Source organism: Harpia harpyja, chromosome 6 (genome assembly GCF_026419915.1).
Source record: "Harpia harpyja isolate bHarHar1 chromosome 6, bHarHar1 primary haplotype, whole genome shotgun sequence".
Lineage (NCBI taxonomy): Eukaryota > Metazoa > Chordata > Aves > Accipitriformes > Accipitridae > Harpia > Harpia harpyja.
Window position 1 is genome coordinate 28,240,099 of NC_068945.1, and position 15,630 is coordinate 28,255,728.

Sequence of the window (15,630 nt, forward strand, 5' to 3'; positions counted from 1 at the left end):
TGTAACCACAGGAGAGGTCTAGGGAGTCTTGAGTCCCGTGCCCTAACGAGATGGAGTGTGGGGTATCGTGCATCCAGCCGCCTGTTGCATGGCCTTTTGCCAGTGTCATCCAGAAGAGAACATTAGGACTGGTGAACTGCTAGCTCTTAGCAGTGCATATCTTTCTCTCTGGCTCCTTGAAAAATCAGGATATGATTTCAGGATGGTATAAATCAACTGGTCACTTGATATAATGGCAAAGTAAACCGGTAACAGGTGCCTGGGGATAACTCATATGCATACCACTTCTAGCTTTCCTCCTTCTCTGAAAGCCCTTTCCCTGCACGGTAGAGACATAACTTCAAGCAAGGAAATATCAAAGGGATCCCTTACAAAAAGAAGCTTTCAGCTTGTCTTGCCAAGACTGAACGTTGCTGAAGCGGTTTATAACTGCGTGCTCCCTAAAGAGCTTTGTCTTAATGGAGCTGACTGTCCATACTCCTTCTGGCTTTTTCTTCTACTTGAACATTAAAGCTTTTCTTGCTGTTGTTTTTAACCTGACAGCAACTTGCCCACTCTCCCTGAGATCAAGTTGACTTTTTTTTTTTTTCCCTTCCTCACTCAAAATTTTCAGAAAGGAAATATCTCTTCTTGCTGTTTTCTATGTTCCTGGTAACTGATGGCTGCTTTGTGACAGAGCAGCTAGGCTCTTTTATGACAAGCTGAGGCATCTCCCTGACTGGTACCTCCTTTCTCATTTCCACCACATGTAAATGTTCTGGTTGGGGAAGGTGGGTAATAACATCTTCCTCCCCTGCTGGCCTTTGTCTCCAATTAGCTACCACTCAGACATGTCTTTCACTGCAGTGCTGATCAGAGGATATGCGAAGGGATAAGTGACTGATGGTTTTTAGCATCTCAGCCCACCCAAGGGTGCGCGAGCGCTCTCCACTCCCTGGCAGAGGAATCCCTGGCATGTGAGAATGGAGGTGGTTCCCAGGGAAGAGATTTTGAAGAGGACACAGCTTGCTGCTTTGCTTCCCTCCTTTTAGGAGGGTATAGGAAATGGGTTCATGTTCCCACTCCCTAACAAAGGCAACTGAGCAGTGAAAATTGCCTCCTGGGACATGTCGGCAGCGAAACAGCAGAGGGTACTGCCGGGCCAGCTTGCTTTGGCAGAGCTGCAGGGGAAGGCTGTGCGCACCAGCCCGGCTCTCCCAGGCGCAGACTGCGATAACAGGGAGGCAAGGCGGCCGTGCACGGGCTGAGTTTTGCCGGTGGGTGAAGAGCTGCAGAGCTGTGTGCTGAGCCTGACAGATATTGATGTATGCAAATGTCAAATGAGGAAAATATGCTTTACTTCCTAAAACCATGTGTCCTGCTATGTTGACACGGCACGCCACATCGCAGAAAGTGAAGCAGTTTGTTGAATGTCAAGAGTTACGACCTTTTGTCTGGGAATTTACCGTGGCATGCAGAGCATCACAGCCATCTGGGAAGAAGATGGAGATGTGCTTTGTGGGACTCCTTCAGCACCTGCCCTCTGTCCTGGGCTGGCCCAGAGGAAGCTGGTTGCCCCGCATTTGTGTGTCCTGTAGGAACGGGATTGAAACCAGCTTTACCTGGCAGCCATTGGGATGGCCTTATTGGAGCAAGCCAGTTGTTCATCTCGCCTAGGTTTCAGCGGCTGAGAGCAACTTCACGTCTGGAGGTAATGCCTTGGAGAAAGCACAGTACACCTGATTAGAGAAAGCTGTACTAATTTACCAGTGAGGAACACTTTTTCTCCTGACAGCCAGTTGCTGCTAATTTGGTGTTTTCGGCTTTCTTGTGCCCTTCTCTTCCCCACGCTTCAAGACAGAGTGAAAAGTGGTGACACGCAAGGAAAAGGCACTGGATACTGCTCTACCTTGCAAGTGATCTTGCCGCTCCAGCAAGACATTAATGGAGCCTTAAGAAAAATAATGAATACCCTGGACGCAATGAGATGCTCTTGGGGGTTTCTGCAGCCCCTCGTTTTGCCCCCATGAAGAAGGCTTGATGGCAAGCCCTAAGATGGTCCTTTACGGCTTTGAACAGGAGAACATCCAGCCCCTTCATGGCTGGACCACCACAAAGATGGCCTCCCACCAGCTGGGCCGTGACCAGGCGTGTGAGTTCGGGCTGTGGAGCTCCGGCAGGTGGGTGCAGGAGGTCGGGGCCTGCCCTGGTGTGGTCCCCCCTGAGGAGAGCCGCCATTTTCTCCTTCCCAGCCCGCCTGACAAGATGGCCTCCTGGGCGTGTGCAAAGCCAGGACCCTGCCCCTCTGCTGATTTGTGTCGTGTCAAAGTATATAAAAAACTGTAATAAACATTAACAAATAGGATCAAACTATCTCTCTTTTTTTTTTTTGTGGGTTTTTTTTTTTTCCCCTCCCATGGCAATGCTGTAACTTTTCTGCCAGCTTCAGTCTCTCAGTTCCCCTCTTCAGAGCCTGGTGTGGGACTCCTCACGCTGCTGCCCAAGCGTGGGGGATGACATCAGTGGACAGTGTTTGTCAGTAAAAAGGTGACCACAAAATGTCCAGAAATGCTTTTTGCTGAGCTGTAAGGTATAACCGTGGACAACCCTTCTCCTGAAGTCGGTATCGGAGCCATCTGTAGAGAGGCAGATACATTTTCATTTGGGCAGTTGCCATCTGTCTAAATGCTTTATGGGTTTTCACTTTAGTATTAAATTCTCTCCAAGTTAATCAGTAAACATGCTTTGCAGTATTTTTACTTAATACCCTCTGAAGCGGTGGCAGCGGTCTGGGTGCTTCTTCCGTCTGCTCCCATACCGCGATATGTGTCAGCTGTGAGGAGCCCCAGGGGAGGGGGACAGCCCCTCTTGGGGGGCCGGTGGCATGGGGGGGCTCCCCCCTGTGCCCCCCAGGAGGGGGGGACTGCCTCCTGCGAAGGCATCGCTGGCACCATTGTGCGCCGGGCGGAGGGTTTATCAGCGATGGCATGGGGTGTGCGGTGCCGCTGGAGAACTTTCCCCCTGGAAGGAGAACGGCACCGGGGCGGAGAGCTGCTGCAGGGAACGTGTTGTGGACGGGGCACAGCGGTGTGCGTGGGGCTCGGGGGGGTCTTTGCCTCTTTGCCGGCTGCTGCACAGAGGGTTTCGTGCTCCAGGGAGGAGAGGACAGCCTCTGCCTTGTAAAGGGCTTTTGGACGACCTTGTTCCCCTGCCCACCTTCGCCCCAACCTTCTCTTCTCTAAACAGCAGAAGGTGAGCGCCTTTTCTCCTTTTCCTTGGTGAAGCATTGGGTGAGCTTAGTTTTCTTCTTTTTTTTTTTTTTTTTTTCTCCTTTGTCCTTTTTCTGGATTGTAGTCTTCGATCACTTCTCTGCCTGACAGCAGCTCTGTGCTCCCTGCTTGGGCTGGAGGAGGGGAGGTGGTGTAGGGAGAGGATGAAGGCAATATTTCGTGTCATTTGGAGGGAAGGGCTCTGCACTGCTGATTTCTTGCTGGCTTGACTTGGATCCGTCATGATGGCACAGTATTACCAGTGGAGACAGCTAGGTGTTTATTTTAGCCACCTTGATCCAGATCCAAAAAATCCTCAGCGTCTGGTCCACAGAAAACGAAAAGCAAGGGGTGGTATTTGGAGATACAGTGGACTTGAGAAGGATGGGAGAAGAGTAAAAGCGACAGAATCTTAATTTTTTTTTTTTTTTTTTCTCCAGTTCCCCATGTGAACTTGGGTAGTATTTCTTAGGAACAAGGGTGGGGTTTAGGGCGTGTGTTGAGTAAACATTAAACAGATCTGGGGAGCATAGGTGTTTTCTGGCTCTGGCAGCCTGGCTAATGATCTTGGTCCTTTAAAACTGCCTCTCTTACACCAGTCATATTTCAACCGTATACCCCCTACTCCATCTCGTCCCTCCTGCTCTCTGCTCTCTCTTCATCTTCCCCCAACCCTCTGGTGATGCAGTGCCTGAGAAAGCCTACGTTCATTTTGTTTCCATCAATGAATAGGGACAAATCTGCCAAGCACTCTTGAGTTTCTGCTACTCTGGATTTCCCGTCTTTCTACCCTGTTCGCCAGTACCTTTCTTGTCTTTGTGAGTTTATAAGACTTGAAGGTGGCAGGGGGTGGGGGGAGTAGTTCCTGGATTCAAGTCTCAAAAGATGCATGTGGAATTTGGACCAGTTTTCTGCCATCCCCAACCTGTCTTTCTACTAGTAGTAAACTTTTTGCACCTCAGTAACTATTGAATGTGACTTTCCTTTTCATGGCTTTTCCACAGGATGAAGATGAGACGCCATAAGCTCTTTCTGACTCTCTGCATGGCTGGTCTCTGCCTCATCTCCTTCTTGCACTTCCTCAAGGCCCTTTCCTATGTCACCTTCCCCCGGGAGCTGGCTTCGCTTAGTCCCAACCTCGTCTCCAGCTTCTTCTGGAACAATGCCCCCGTCACACCTCAGGTCAGCCCTGAGCCAGGGGGTGCAGAGTTTCTCCGCACACCCCTGTACTCCCACTCCCCCTTGCTCCAGCCCCTGCCTCCCAGCAGAGCCAGCGAAGAGCTGCACAAAGTCGAGTTTGTGCTGCCGGAAGACACAACAGAATATTTTGTCCGTACCAAAGCCGGCGGCGTTTGCTTTAAACCAGGCACCAAGGTGTTGGAGAAGCCACCCGTGGGAGGGCGGCCAGAGGAACGAGCAGATGGCGCAGCCTCGGGGCGGTCGGCTCGCAAGCCGCTGAGTGCCGGTGGGACAAAGCGGCGCAAGTGGGTGGAGTGCGTGTGCTTGCCGGGCTGGCACGGCCCCAGCTGCGGGGTCCCCACTGTGGTCCAGTACTCCAACCTGCCCACCAAGGACCGCCTCGTGCCACGGGAGATCCCTCGGCGAGTCATCAACGCTATCAACGTCAACCATGAGTTTGACCTGCTGGACGTCCGCTTCCACGAGCTGGGAGATGTGGTGGACGCCTTCGTGGTGTGCGAGTCGAACTTCACGGCCTATGGAGAGCCGCGGCCCCTCAAGTTCCGCGAGATGCTCCTCAACGGCTCCTTCAACTACATCCGCCACAAGGTGCTCTACGTCTTCCTGGACCACTTTCCCCCCGGCGGCCGCCAGGATGGCTGGATTGCTGACGATTACCTGCGCACCTTTCTCACCCGGGATGGCGTCTCTCGCCTCCGCAACCTGCGCCCAGACGACGTCTTCATCATCGACGATGCCGATGAGATCCCGGCCCGCGATGGCGTGCTCTTCCTCAAGCTCTACGACGGCTGGACGGAGCCCTTCGCCTTTCACATGCGCAAGTCGCTCTACGGATTCTTCTGGAAGCAACCAGGCACCTTGGAGGTGGTCTCGGGCTGCACCATGGGAATGCTCCAGGCCGTCTATGCTACTGACGGGATCCGTCTGCGGCGCCGCGAGTACTACACCATGCCTGGCTTTCGGCAGTATGAGAACAGCACGGGACACATCCTGGTGCAGTGGTCGCTGGGCAGCCCCCTCCACTTTGCTGGCTGGCACTGCTCCTGGTGTTTCACCCCAGAGGGGATCTACTTCAAACTGGTGTCGGCCCAGAACGGGGACTTTCCCCGCTGGGGTGACTACGAGGATAAACGAGACCTCAATTATATCCGGGAGCTGATCCGGACTGGTGGCTGGTTCGATGGTACTACGCAGGAGTATCCCCCCGCTGACCCCAAGGAGCAGATGTACGCTCCCAAGTACCTGCTCAAGAACTACCAGCGGTTCCGCTACTTGTTGGAGAACCCCTACCGAAAAGTGGAGAGCGCTGGGTGAGGCCACTGGGGCTCGCGTGGGAATTCAGAACTTCACAACAAAGGGAAAGAGTCGGGTGTTTTTGTCTGTTCCTTTCTTTTTTTTTGCTTTCTTTGGTTCTGGGTGGGGTGTGCCATTTCTCTGAGGTCTCTGCCCTCTCTCCCTTCCTTCTCTTCTTCCCTTCATCCCAGGGTGACCCTGGGGACACGAATTCCTCAGTCGTGTGAAGGGCGGGAGGAGGAGAGATGTTGGGACCTGCTCTGGCAGTAGCATAAAGACTTTCCCTGCATCTCCTCGACCTCTCCTGCTGGCTGGAGAGAATCCCTGCAGCCAGCTGGCAGATTTTCCTCCGGGGGAGGCTGGGAGGGTCCCATGGGGAGAGAGGGCAGCTGTTCCTGTCCACCCTCGTCCTTTGTGGATTGGAGCAAGCACAGATGCGAGCCTGGGCTATTCAGCGAGCGTGTGAGTCAGCAGGCACAAACTGATGCGAGTGGTCACGTGTGCAGATGTGTGTCACAGGCATTTTTTGGATGAGTGAATGTGCAAAAGCATCTCAGTATGCGTTTATTTTTTTGTATACCTCTATATTCAAAGAGTATTTTGGGGAAGGGAAATCCTTTGCTTCCAAGGTGTTTTCCCCAAGATGCAGCCTCCTCCTGCAGGCTTAATGCATCTGTCCTGGGCTGTGTCTTGGCCTGATGCTCTACCAGTCCTGGAACAGGCAGAGGAGAAAGTTGATTTTTTATTTTATTTTTTTTAACTCTTTTTTCACCCCTGCCCCCGCAACACTGCACTGGCTTGGCCCATAGAAACTGAAGCATCTTCCCTGCAGTATGTGCTTCTGTTGGGGCTGGGATAAGCTGCAGGGGACTTAATCAGATGGTGGGAGTGTATGTTTACAAGTGCATGGTTTCCTATGTGCATGAGTGCTAACATGCATGGTTTTGGTATGCACGTGGGAGTTTGTTACCAGTATTGGGGGGGAAGGGGACATAGTTGGGTTTGGGTGCGTGTGCTTTCAGGAAATGGTGGGATCCAGAAGCTGTGATCTCTGTCTCGGCATGGATGACTTTTGGGGGAATTCATAGGAGAGGGCCAAGGAGAGCGTTGGGTCTGCATAGCAGTGCTACACATGTGGGACTGTTGTGTGCCTTTCTGGCTGCCTCTGCAACCCTGCGGGCTGTGCCTGTTGCAGGGTACCTGCTTACACGTGCTGGCTATTCCTTCTTGCCGTGGGGTAAGAGGGAGAGGAGAAGGGCAAAGCTCTGAGTCAGCAATGGGTGTTGTGGGGAAACACAAAGCTTGTCAAGGCACAGGATCCATCTGTCTGCTCTTAGGGCCTGAGGGAGCTTGTGGAGAAACGGGCCATGGGCAGACTCCCCCTGGGGCCAAGAGACTGTTTGGGGACCATTATGCGATCCAGAGAGCGTGTGCAGCCCACACATGCAGCCTGGGCCATGCAGACAAGACCATGCAGAGGAGAGGGGATCTAGGAGGACACTAGTTGCAGCTGGTTGGGCCAGTGTCTGCTCAGAGTTTGCCAGTGATGCGTAGTCAGGATCTGGCCTGTCGTTGGATTGGATTGATTCAGCTCACTGAGGAGACAGATCCATGTCTCCACCCGTACCACCCTTCCTTAGCAGATGGCTTGACCGGGTGCCTGGAGCCTGGGCTGTAGCGGGCAGAGGGTAAAAAACATGATGAACTTGCTCTGTTAGCCTTGCAGTGGAAAGGCTGCCTCATGTTCCAGGCAGAGAAGTGAGGATTGTGTGGAGGAGGAGGAAAATGTTGGCATAAGGAGGAGTGACCCTGACATCAGGCCAGCTGTGCTGAAGCAGGAGGGTTTCCATTGCTGTTAACTCACTCCATCAGGGCTCCATACTCCTGTGTTGTCCAGCCCATTCCCACCCTTGTACCTTATTCCTATCTCTGTATCTCTCTCATTTCCCGTCCTATTTCCCTCTCTAGAGAAGTGAAAAACATCAACAAAAATAACTTAATTGCCTAATAAGACTGAGACTGGAACAGAATGAAGATGAACATCTTTTTCTGATCAAACTGAGATGGAGTTCATCTTAGCTCCTTCCACATCTCATGTGCCATAATGCCTGCTTAGAAGAACTGAAAGACCCTCTTATTTTGGTTGGTTTTGTTTGTTTTTTAAATCGCTGTTCTCACTGCTGCTGTCTTCCCCACATGTAGAAAAGCCTCTTTGGGAACTGAGTGGAGGGAGAAGCTTTGGTAGGCAGATTTGATGCAGCAGGAGGGAGTCTTGTGTAGAGAGATTACAGAGAAATGGGGACCCAGCTGAGAAAGGAGGACGCTGTGCTGAGGAAGATGAGAGCAGTAGCACTGAGGCTGCAGCACGAGGGGAACATGCTTTCCCCAGGGGCAGCCAGAGGAGAGCAGGTGTGTTAGCTTGTGGGATTCAGTAGCAGAAAAGCATGGAAGGAAGAAATGATTTCTCATTTTCACTCTTGGAAGGGAGCCTGAGATCTACTCTCAGTCCTTTGGCTTTGCCTTATCTCAGTGACAACAACACAAGCCCAGTGCCAGGCCTTGCTGAAGGCAGGAGAGAAAAACAAGTCAGTCTTTGCATGGGTGCTTTGGCAGCACCGGAGCCCCGTGAAGCAGGGGCTAAAGTGCACGTGTGCTGGGGCTGTACCTCATCTTCTACAGTGGGAGCAGCCTCTCCTCTGATACCAGCCCTTCCCGTGCATGGGTGTCCTTGGGGATTTTTAGTGCACTGCAAGTCACGTTTTCATCGCTGAGATATGGCCCTTGTCTCTTGGGAGTTTCAGATAATCCCACAGCTGCAGTATCTGGATCTCCTGTTCCTGAAGTACAGCCTGTTGCCTTCTCTCCCCTCTCCTCCATTATTTGCTCCATCATTCTCCGCCTCTCCCTCTGAATTGCCTTTCCCTTCTGCCCCCTTAGGCAGGAGGAGAAGGTCCTGCTGGAATAGCAGCGCTGGGGCTTTTCTGCAGGGCTCTGGCCCTGTCCTCCTGGACTTACTCACTTCCTTATTCTTCGGAAATTAAATTTAAAACAGACTTCTGTTGTGGTGGGAGGAAGGGGCTTTACAGATGAAATGCATTCTTTTTTGTTTCTCAAGAATCATTTAAACATTTTTTGATTTAAGGCCAAACCAGTCAATGTTTGTGTCTAATTTGTCTGGCTAACCCTGTGTTTATTATCCTTAGGGAGCTAGAGTTCTTGTCATTAAAAATCTTCCTTCTTGTCCCTGGAGGAGACAGGGACTAGCAAGCTGACTTTTGCACAGTGATTTCCCAAGGAGGTGGCTTGCCCTCTGTCCAGCCTTGCCTGTACTGCTGTGCCAGGACCTCCACAGCCAGCGCAGAGCAGGGACAGCCAAACCTCCCAGCCAACCTTCGCAAGAGGGAACCCAAAAGCATGTGGGTGCGGGGGGTGGTGAGAGAGGCAAAGGGGGAGGCAGCTGTGTATGAGATTCTCATTTCCCAATGCTGAACTCTTGAAGTGAGCTTTGAGGCTCTTTGATCTTGTCTGAACCAGAGGTTTGAGAAGGGGAGGACTAAAAAAACCTGTCCTGCCCCTGGGTTGGAACTGGAATCAGACCACCAGAGCCTGATGTCTGTTGGTTGTTGCAGCCGTGAGCAGCGAAGCCGTGTGCTCGCTGCCTCTCTGGGAGCAAAGCTGTCTGGTGGAGGGAGGGAAAGCATCGCCGGCCTTTCTCTGCAGCCTTCTTCAGCTCTGTGCTTTTTCTTCCCCAGAACCTTTCCACCTTCAAATTAACGGGTGCAAAGGAGGGCCAGGTAGTAGGTGAAGCAGTGTGTGGCATCCCCAAGCCTTGCTCTTCTCTTTCTGTCTGCCCGTGTCTGTTCTTGCCTTTCTTTGTGCTTCCCACCTAAAAAAGGGATTGTGTGCCCATGCATGGCTTTGGACTGGGGAACTCATCTTCCTCCTTCACCCCAAGTGAAGGGAAGGATATGGCCTTTGGTGGACCTGCAGCAAGTGAGCTTGCTAAAGCAGAGGGAACAGGGCAGGTCGGCTGTCTTTGCCCCTCCGGAGGACTGGGGGTAATGCTGTACTCAAGTGAGGGACAGAAAAGATGGGGTGGTTTTGTGCCTGTGTGGTTGGTAAGAAGGACAACACGCTCAAGTCCACTCTTGCCGTTGCTTTCTCTGATCCCTGTGTCCTGCTGAGGTGTTTGCTGTCGTGGAGCTGAGGCCAGCCTGTTCTTCATGTCTCTGTGGCAGGTAAACGAGGGGACCTTGTGGCCTCTGGATAACGTACGAATTGGGAAGGAGGCAGAGTGTCAGAGCAGAACGGGTATTTGTTCCCCTCCGCCCCCCTTGGTATATCCTTGTGGGATGGTAGTGGCTTTTCCTTTCCCAAACCATCCCCCAGGCTCTGTCCCTGTCTCCAAGCTCTTGCCAGGAATGTCTGTGGCTGCTATGCCTCTGCACTGTGAAGACACATGTCCAGGGTCACTCCTGGTCCAATTAGTGAACACTGGTGGTGAAGAGGGAAGGGATGGCTCATCCTGGCTTCACTGCCCTCAAACCTTGGCGAGAAAGGAGGGAAGTGAGTGGGAGAATGGATCCTGAATCCCTCCATTGTTGTGTTCTCCCCACCCCCCAAAAAACCTCCCTTCTGATTTCTGAGACATTGGACAAACTCGCTCTTACTATGGAAAGAGAGGGGGAGCTGGAGGTAAGGGGGGTGGCAGGAGGGGCTCGGATCCAGCACGAAGAAAGGAGAGCTGTTTCTAATGCAATACACTGACATTTAAAACTTTGAGGACTACAGATAATGGCTTAACAAGGGATCTGAAATACTCTGAGACTAAGAATTCAAACCACTGTTTTTTTCCTTCCTGTGCGGATGATGATGCAGTATCATCCTGAAGGTGGTCCAGCAGCACTTACGAGCCTGGGGTCCACCTGGACCTGCTGGTGGTGTTGCCCCTGGGGTGGCCCCAGAACACTCTGCTTCGGCAAAAGAATGCGTGGACTTGCCTAAAATAAAAAAAAAGAAAAAATAAAGAGTGTCTGCAAAGCTCCTTTCCACTCTGTAATTTATAAACAGCAAGTAATAATGAACTTTTGTAAGGATAAATCAAATGTACATTCTGAAATCATTTTCTCTGTAAATGGTTGGATTTCATTTCACCCTTAAAGGGATGCTTAAAAGGAGGAGATAATAATAAAAATAAAAAAATTTACAAAGTATGAAAGGAAACCAAGGGGTATGTGTGTGTGTGGCAGCTTTTATTTTGGATCGCCTGGCAGAGGGGCTGCTGGAAAATTGAGTGAGGGAAGTTGCTTCCCACCTTGGCAGGACCGTGTTCCTGAGAAGGGAGACTGGGGGGAAGCCTGACTGGTTTGGGGAATGATTCCTGATTTTGTGGACCCAGATCAGACCTAATCTTCTGCACGTTAGGTGAGTATGAGCATGTAAAGGCACAAGTGGGGAATGATGGCTGCCAAGTGGCTCTCAGAAGACCTGATGGATGTGGGAACCAGCATCACTGCTCATGAAAGTGTCCCATGTCACCATCTTCCCTCCCTTGGATGAATCCACTTTTTCAAGTAAAGCCATGGAAACCCTGGAGCCCCAAATTAAACCTCCCCACTGCAGAAATATCTCTCTGGTGGCTCACTTTAGGCACGGTGCACGAGAGAACGTGACCTCCTTGTTTTAGCTTATTTTTAAACCTGTCTAATGTAATTTTGGCTGTTCCCATTACTCAGTATCAAAGCCCAGTCCTGCTCTGAATCCTCCTAAGCATCTGGTTTCAGCAGTGCCTTTGGCAAGGGCCTTTCGCAAGCTCTTGTGCCATCTACAGCTATTTTGCTTTTTACCTTTTTAAGTGTCCTGGGCTTCAGGTTCATTCCTGGTCCCGCTTAGAGATAGTGACTGTAAACATCACAGGTTAGTTTCCTTATAATCATTAGATCCAGCACATACCCTCTTCTTTCTCCCTTCTACATCAGTCTAATGTTTTCAGTTCTCCTCTTGTGGAAGGGTCTCCATCAAACTGGAGACTTGCGTTGTGCATTGTTTAATGCCTTCCTGCTGCCTCTGTCTCTGGCACAAAGGGCCTGGAATAAACATGCCACTCAAAATTAACAATTAAAATTTTCTATTAAGAATTTTTAGCATTCTTAGTGATCGCTGTATTTTTGTGCCCGAATAGGGGATAATCTAAAAATAGATGAATCACCAGAATGCCTGAACTTTCAGTTTTTCAAGAGGGGAAGATAAGTAGATAAGCTTAGGCCAATGGCAATTTAGCGAGACAGTTTAAGAAATGAGTCAAAGGTTCTCCCATGTTATTTTTCTTGCCTCCAACACGAAATCTTTTACTGACATTTATATTATTTTAAGAAGTAATGTAAACAGCACTTCTTCAGTTTCTTGCGAGGTTTTAAAAGAAGGCATTGATGGAACATAGGACCTTTTTCCCTGGAAAGCACAAGCTTCTGCTGCAGGAGCTCGAAGTGCCTCTGTGAGCGAGGGGTTGATTCTTCTGCAAACCAGTCTGCGGTGGAGACCCCCATTTTCAGAAGCAGCACTGACGGTCAGCCGAGCACGGGGGGGCACGCAACTCCACATGAGCCTTATATACCAACTCTCAGAGTGTCCCTCAAGGCATTGGAAGGGATCTTGATGCGCGCAGCGTGCATCCTGGGTATGGATACGGAGTCTTAAGCACCATATTGAACCAGGAGCGTGCAAACCATCCGGCGCCAAGTAAATCCTGTGTGTTTTGCAGAATTTTAGCACCCCAACAGGTGTTATGTGGGGAGATGAGCTATGGAGGGGCTGTGGCATGACCCGCCTGGAAATAAGCTGTTTCTTCCAAGTTCTCACTGTATGTCGGGGATGTCCAGGGCTCATCGCGGGTGCCGTGCAACACTGCTTGGTGGGGACCAAGGCTGTGGCAGACCCTCCGTCTCTGGCTCGCGGAGGGGCTGGCTCTGGCTGATTCCCAATCGAGGCCTGCAGCAGGGTGCTTGGAAACAAAGTGACTTCAATATAAACTTACAGCATCTTTTAGAAAGCTGGAAAGGGTATATCAAGAGCCTGGCTTGCTGGCTGTTTGTTTTTGTTGCTCAGATACATTTGTTCCCTGTGTAAGGGCACAGCTTAATATGCTCTCTAGCAGGGACGGTTAATTTTTAATTATGAGTCCAATTTTATATTATTTTTTTGAAATCCCACTGCTTTAGCGGCTCAGCTGGGGAAGCAGTGAGGTCTCAGCTGGCCGGCAAGCAGCCCGTGGAGCAGCCAGGGAGGGAGTCACCCCAGCCCTGGAGAGCGTCACCAGCAAATGGCTTCATGCTCATGTGCCCCCCAGCTGCAGGTGCCGGCTGCCCTGCTTTCCAGAGCATTGCGACGGAAAGGATTTGGCTGCAGCCATGGCAGAAGGGAGGCATATTCTTGCTCCTGGCAGTGGCATGTGTTTCTGTGGCTCACAGGCACACTCATACCCCAGCCATGTCAAACCTTCACCTGGGAGCAAGCTTTGCAGGGCTTTGCTCTGTTGCTGCAAAACAGCCTCAGAGGAGCCATGCAAAACCGTCCCAACTGGAGAAAGGGTTCTGGGTCACTGAAGTGAGAGGCTGACATAAGGGATATAACCCATGGACGCTGGGGAGAGGAGCCTGGCTTGGGGCCAGGCTGCTGCAAGCTTTGCCTTTGTAGCTGCTGCAGGGACAAGCACGTCAGCAAAAGGGTAAAGGATCAGCCCACTTCAGCTAATGTTTGGGACGTTACTGTAAGCATCTCTGAGAACCCCAAACACAAACCCTTACTTTGAATTAAGGAAAATTTGGCAATCCTGGCGTTTCCAGCGTTTCTGGGTGTGCTTTTTTTTTTTTTAAGCAAAGCGAGAAGAGAAAATAGTCCTAACTCTCTTTTGAAATACATTATAGCTATGTAAGGACACAAATCTTTCAAGGCCGTATCTCTCCTCGCCCTGCCAAATGAAACACAAAATAAAACTCCATTGTCTTACTCTTATGTTTCCTGTGCCTTACGGCTTGAACCATGGATCCTCTTGGCTGAAGTCCATCCCAGTAACGATTTAATTTGGGAACCACACTTCACCTTTCTAAAAATAAGGAAAACTGAGAAGAAGAGCAAGCAAGCTGTACTGAATAAGATCTAAAATGTCTTCTCCAGGATCTCAAATTACAGAAAATATGTTACCCAGAGAATGTATAAAATCAAATATTATATGCCTGCCTCTATGCAGCAAACTCTTTCCTGGCATTTTAGCCCTGTTCTACAGTGTGGACCTTTTCCAAAGACAGAGCAACAAATCTTCAGTCATATCTTTTTTTTTTTTTTTTTCCCCTCAGACACTTACTAAGAACCAGGCATACACGCAAAAATAAAAGAATGTAGAAAACATCTACCCACTTGTGTTTGGTTCCCAGTGTTTTCAAAGCATTTGACTCAAACTGCTACCCAGAAGTGAATGTCGAACTACTGCAAAACCAAACCCAGACACATTTCCCCAAGTGGGACAGAAATAAATCTATCTAAGGACCCGTGACTTAATAGGACAAGATGTGCAATAGGTGCCTTTAACTAGAAAAAGAAGAGAAGCAGCAGGATATAGCAGCTCTGCCCTTCTCGGGTTGTATATATGTACACAGGACCGAACCCCACACGACGCTGGCAGTCCAGACGCCCCTTGCACAAACCGAAATCCCATGTTCATGCTGGGAGGACCTCACCGCAGCATGCAGCGGGCGGAGGAGTACAAAAAGCCTGGGGTCAGTGTGTGCAGCCCTGCTCGGGGGGACTGATGCCACCAGCTGCAAGCTCTCAGCTCTCCGCAGACACTTCTACTGCAGAAAGCCCACGAGGCTGTCAGAGTGATGCGAAATTGCAAGGATAACAGCGCTCACAAAAGCAGGGTCTCTGAATGGCTCTGGAAACCTTCTGCAGCACGCAGCTGGTGCAAAGTGACAAATCGGGGGGGGGGGGGGGGGGACTTACTAACCAGGGAATAAAAAAAGAAAAAAGTCCCCAAGAAACCCAGCCACAGGGAAATTTGCCTGAAGAAACACGAGCCATGCTGAGAATGAAGGTGCGCATGGACCAATTGCAAAAATACTACAGCAGCATTTTCAATTTGTTAGGTAATAAAACGGAGCTTCCTCAGTGACCATTGGTGCAGGACCTTGCAGCGGCGGCCGCTCTGCATCGCACGGGAGACCACTCGCCACTGCCAGTGTTTGCAGCCCCCCGGGCTGCAGGGCTGGAGGTTGGGGAGCTGAAAAACCCCACTTCAGCAGCAGCGGGGCTGGGAACCTTTCCTTTCCTTCCCCCTGGCAAAAACATACCCTGAGTGTGGCTCCCCAGCGCGGATAGTTACTCTCTGTTTCTCAAATCCGGGTCTCAGCTGTAAATCAGGAATGGCCCTTGAAAGGCAGCTGCTTACCAGCGGTCTCTCCTCCCTCGGCACCTGTCTTCTTTCCCACGTGCGCTCAACGTCAAAGCTGCTGGGGGTTCAGGGAAAGAAGCCACCTGCGCTACCCTTGGCCCTCTGCCCCTCACGGCTCATCGCAGCCAGAAAGCAGGAGCCCAAATGCCATTAATCCTTGCGATTATTCAAGAAAAGTAAAGAAATAGGGCTGCAATGAAAGAGAGAGCTGTTGAACGGAGTTAGACTGCCAAAAGGCCTCTTGCAAGGTCCATTTACTAAAAGATATTAAGGATATTAAGCCCAGGTTCTGATGGCATTGGTGGGTCACTGCCCATCTTCCCTCTCGTGTTTTGGCATTGTTTTCTGGCTCCTGTAAGAGCCCAGCCTTCTGTTTCCAAGTGCAGGTTTTTTTCCTGACCCTGCAGAGCCCCTCCAAGATGCCATTTGCAGCTCTACGGGTCA

General features: G+C 50.7%; 1 protein-coding gene across 5 annotated transcripts in view; it reads left to right on the forward strand.

Annotated features, from left to right (window-relative positions):
• MGAT3 (beta-1,4-mannosyl-glycoprotein 4-beta-N-acetylglucosaminyltransferase) overlaps nt 1-10,968 on the forward strand; it is a 30,704-nt gene extending 19,736 nt beyond the window's left edge. For 4 of the 5 annotated variants that reach the window (XM_052789411.1, XM_052789410.1, XM_052789412.1 and 1 more), the window contains exon 2: nt 4,253-10,968. In XM_052789411.1, coding sequence (XP_052645371.1) covers nt 4,254-5,762 — 1,509 coding nt within the window. In that variant the 5' untranslated portion in view covers nt 4,253 and the 3' untranslated portion in view covers nt 5,763-10,968. Of the gene's footprint in view, nt 1-3,038; nt 3,232-4,252 lie in introns of those variants that run through there. The other variant, XM_052789407.1, reaches the window with a different exon arrangement.
• Nucleotides 10,969-15,630: the final 4,662 nt, after the last annotated feature.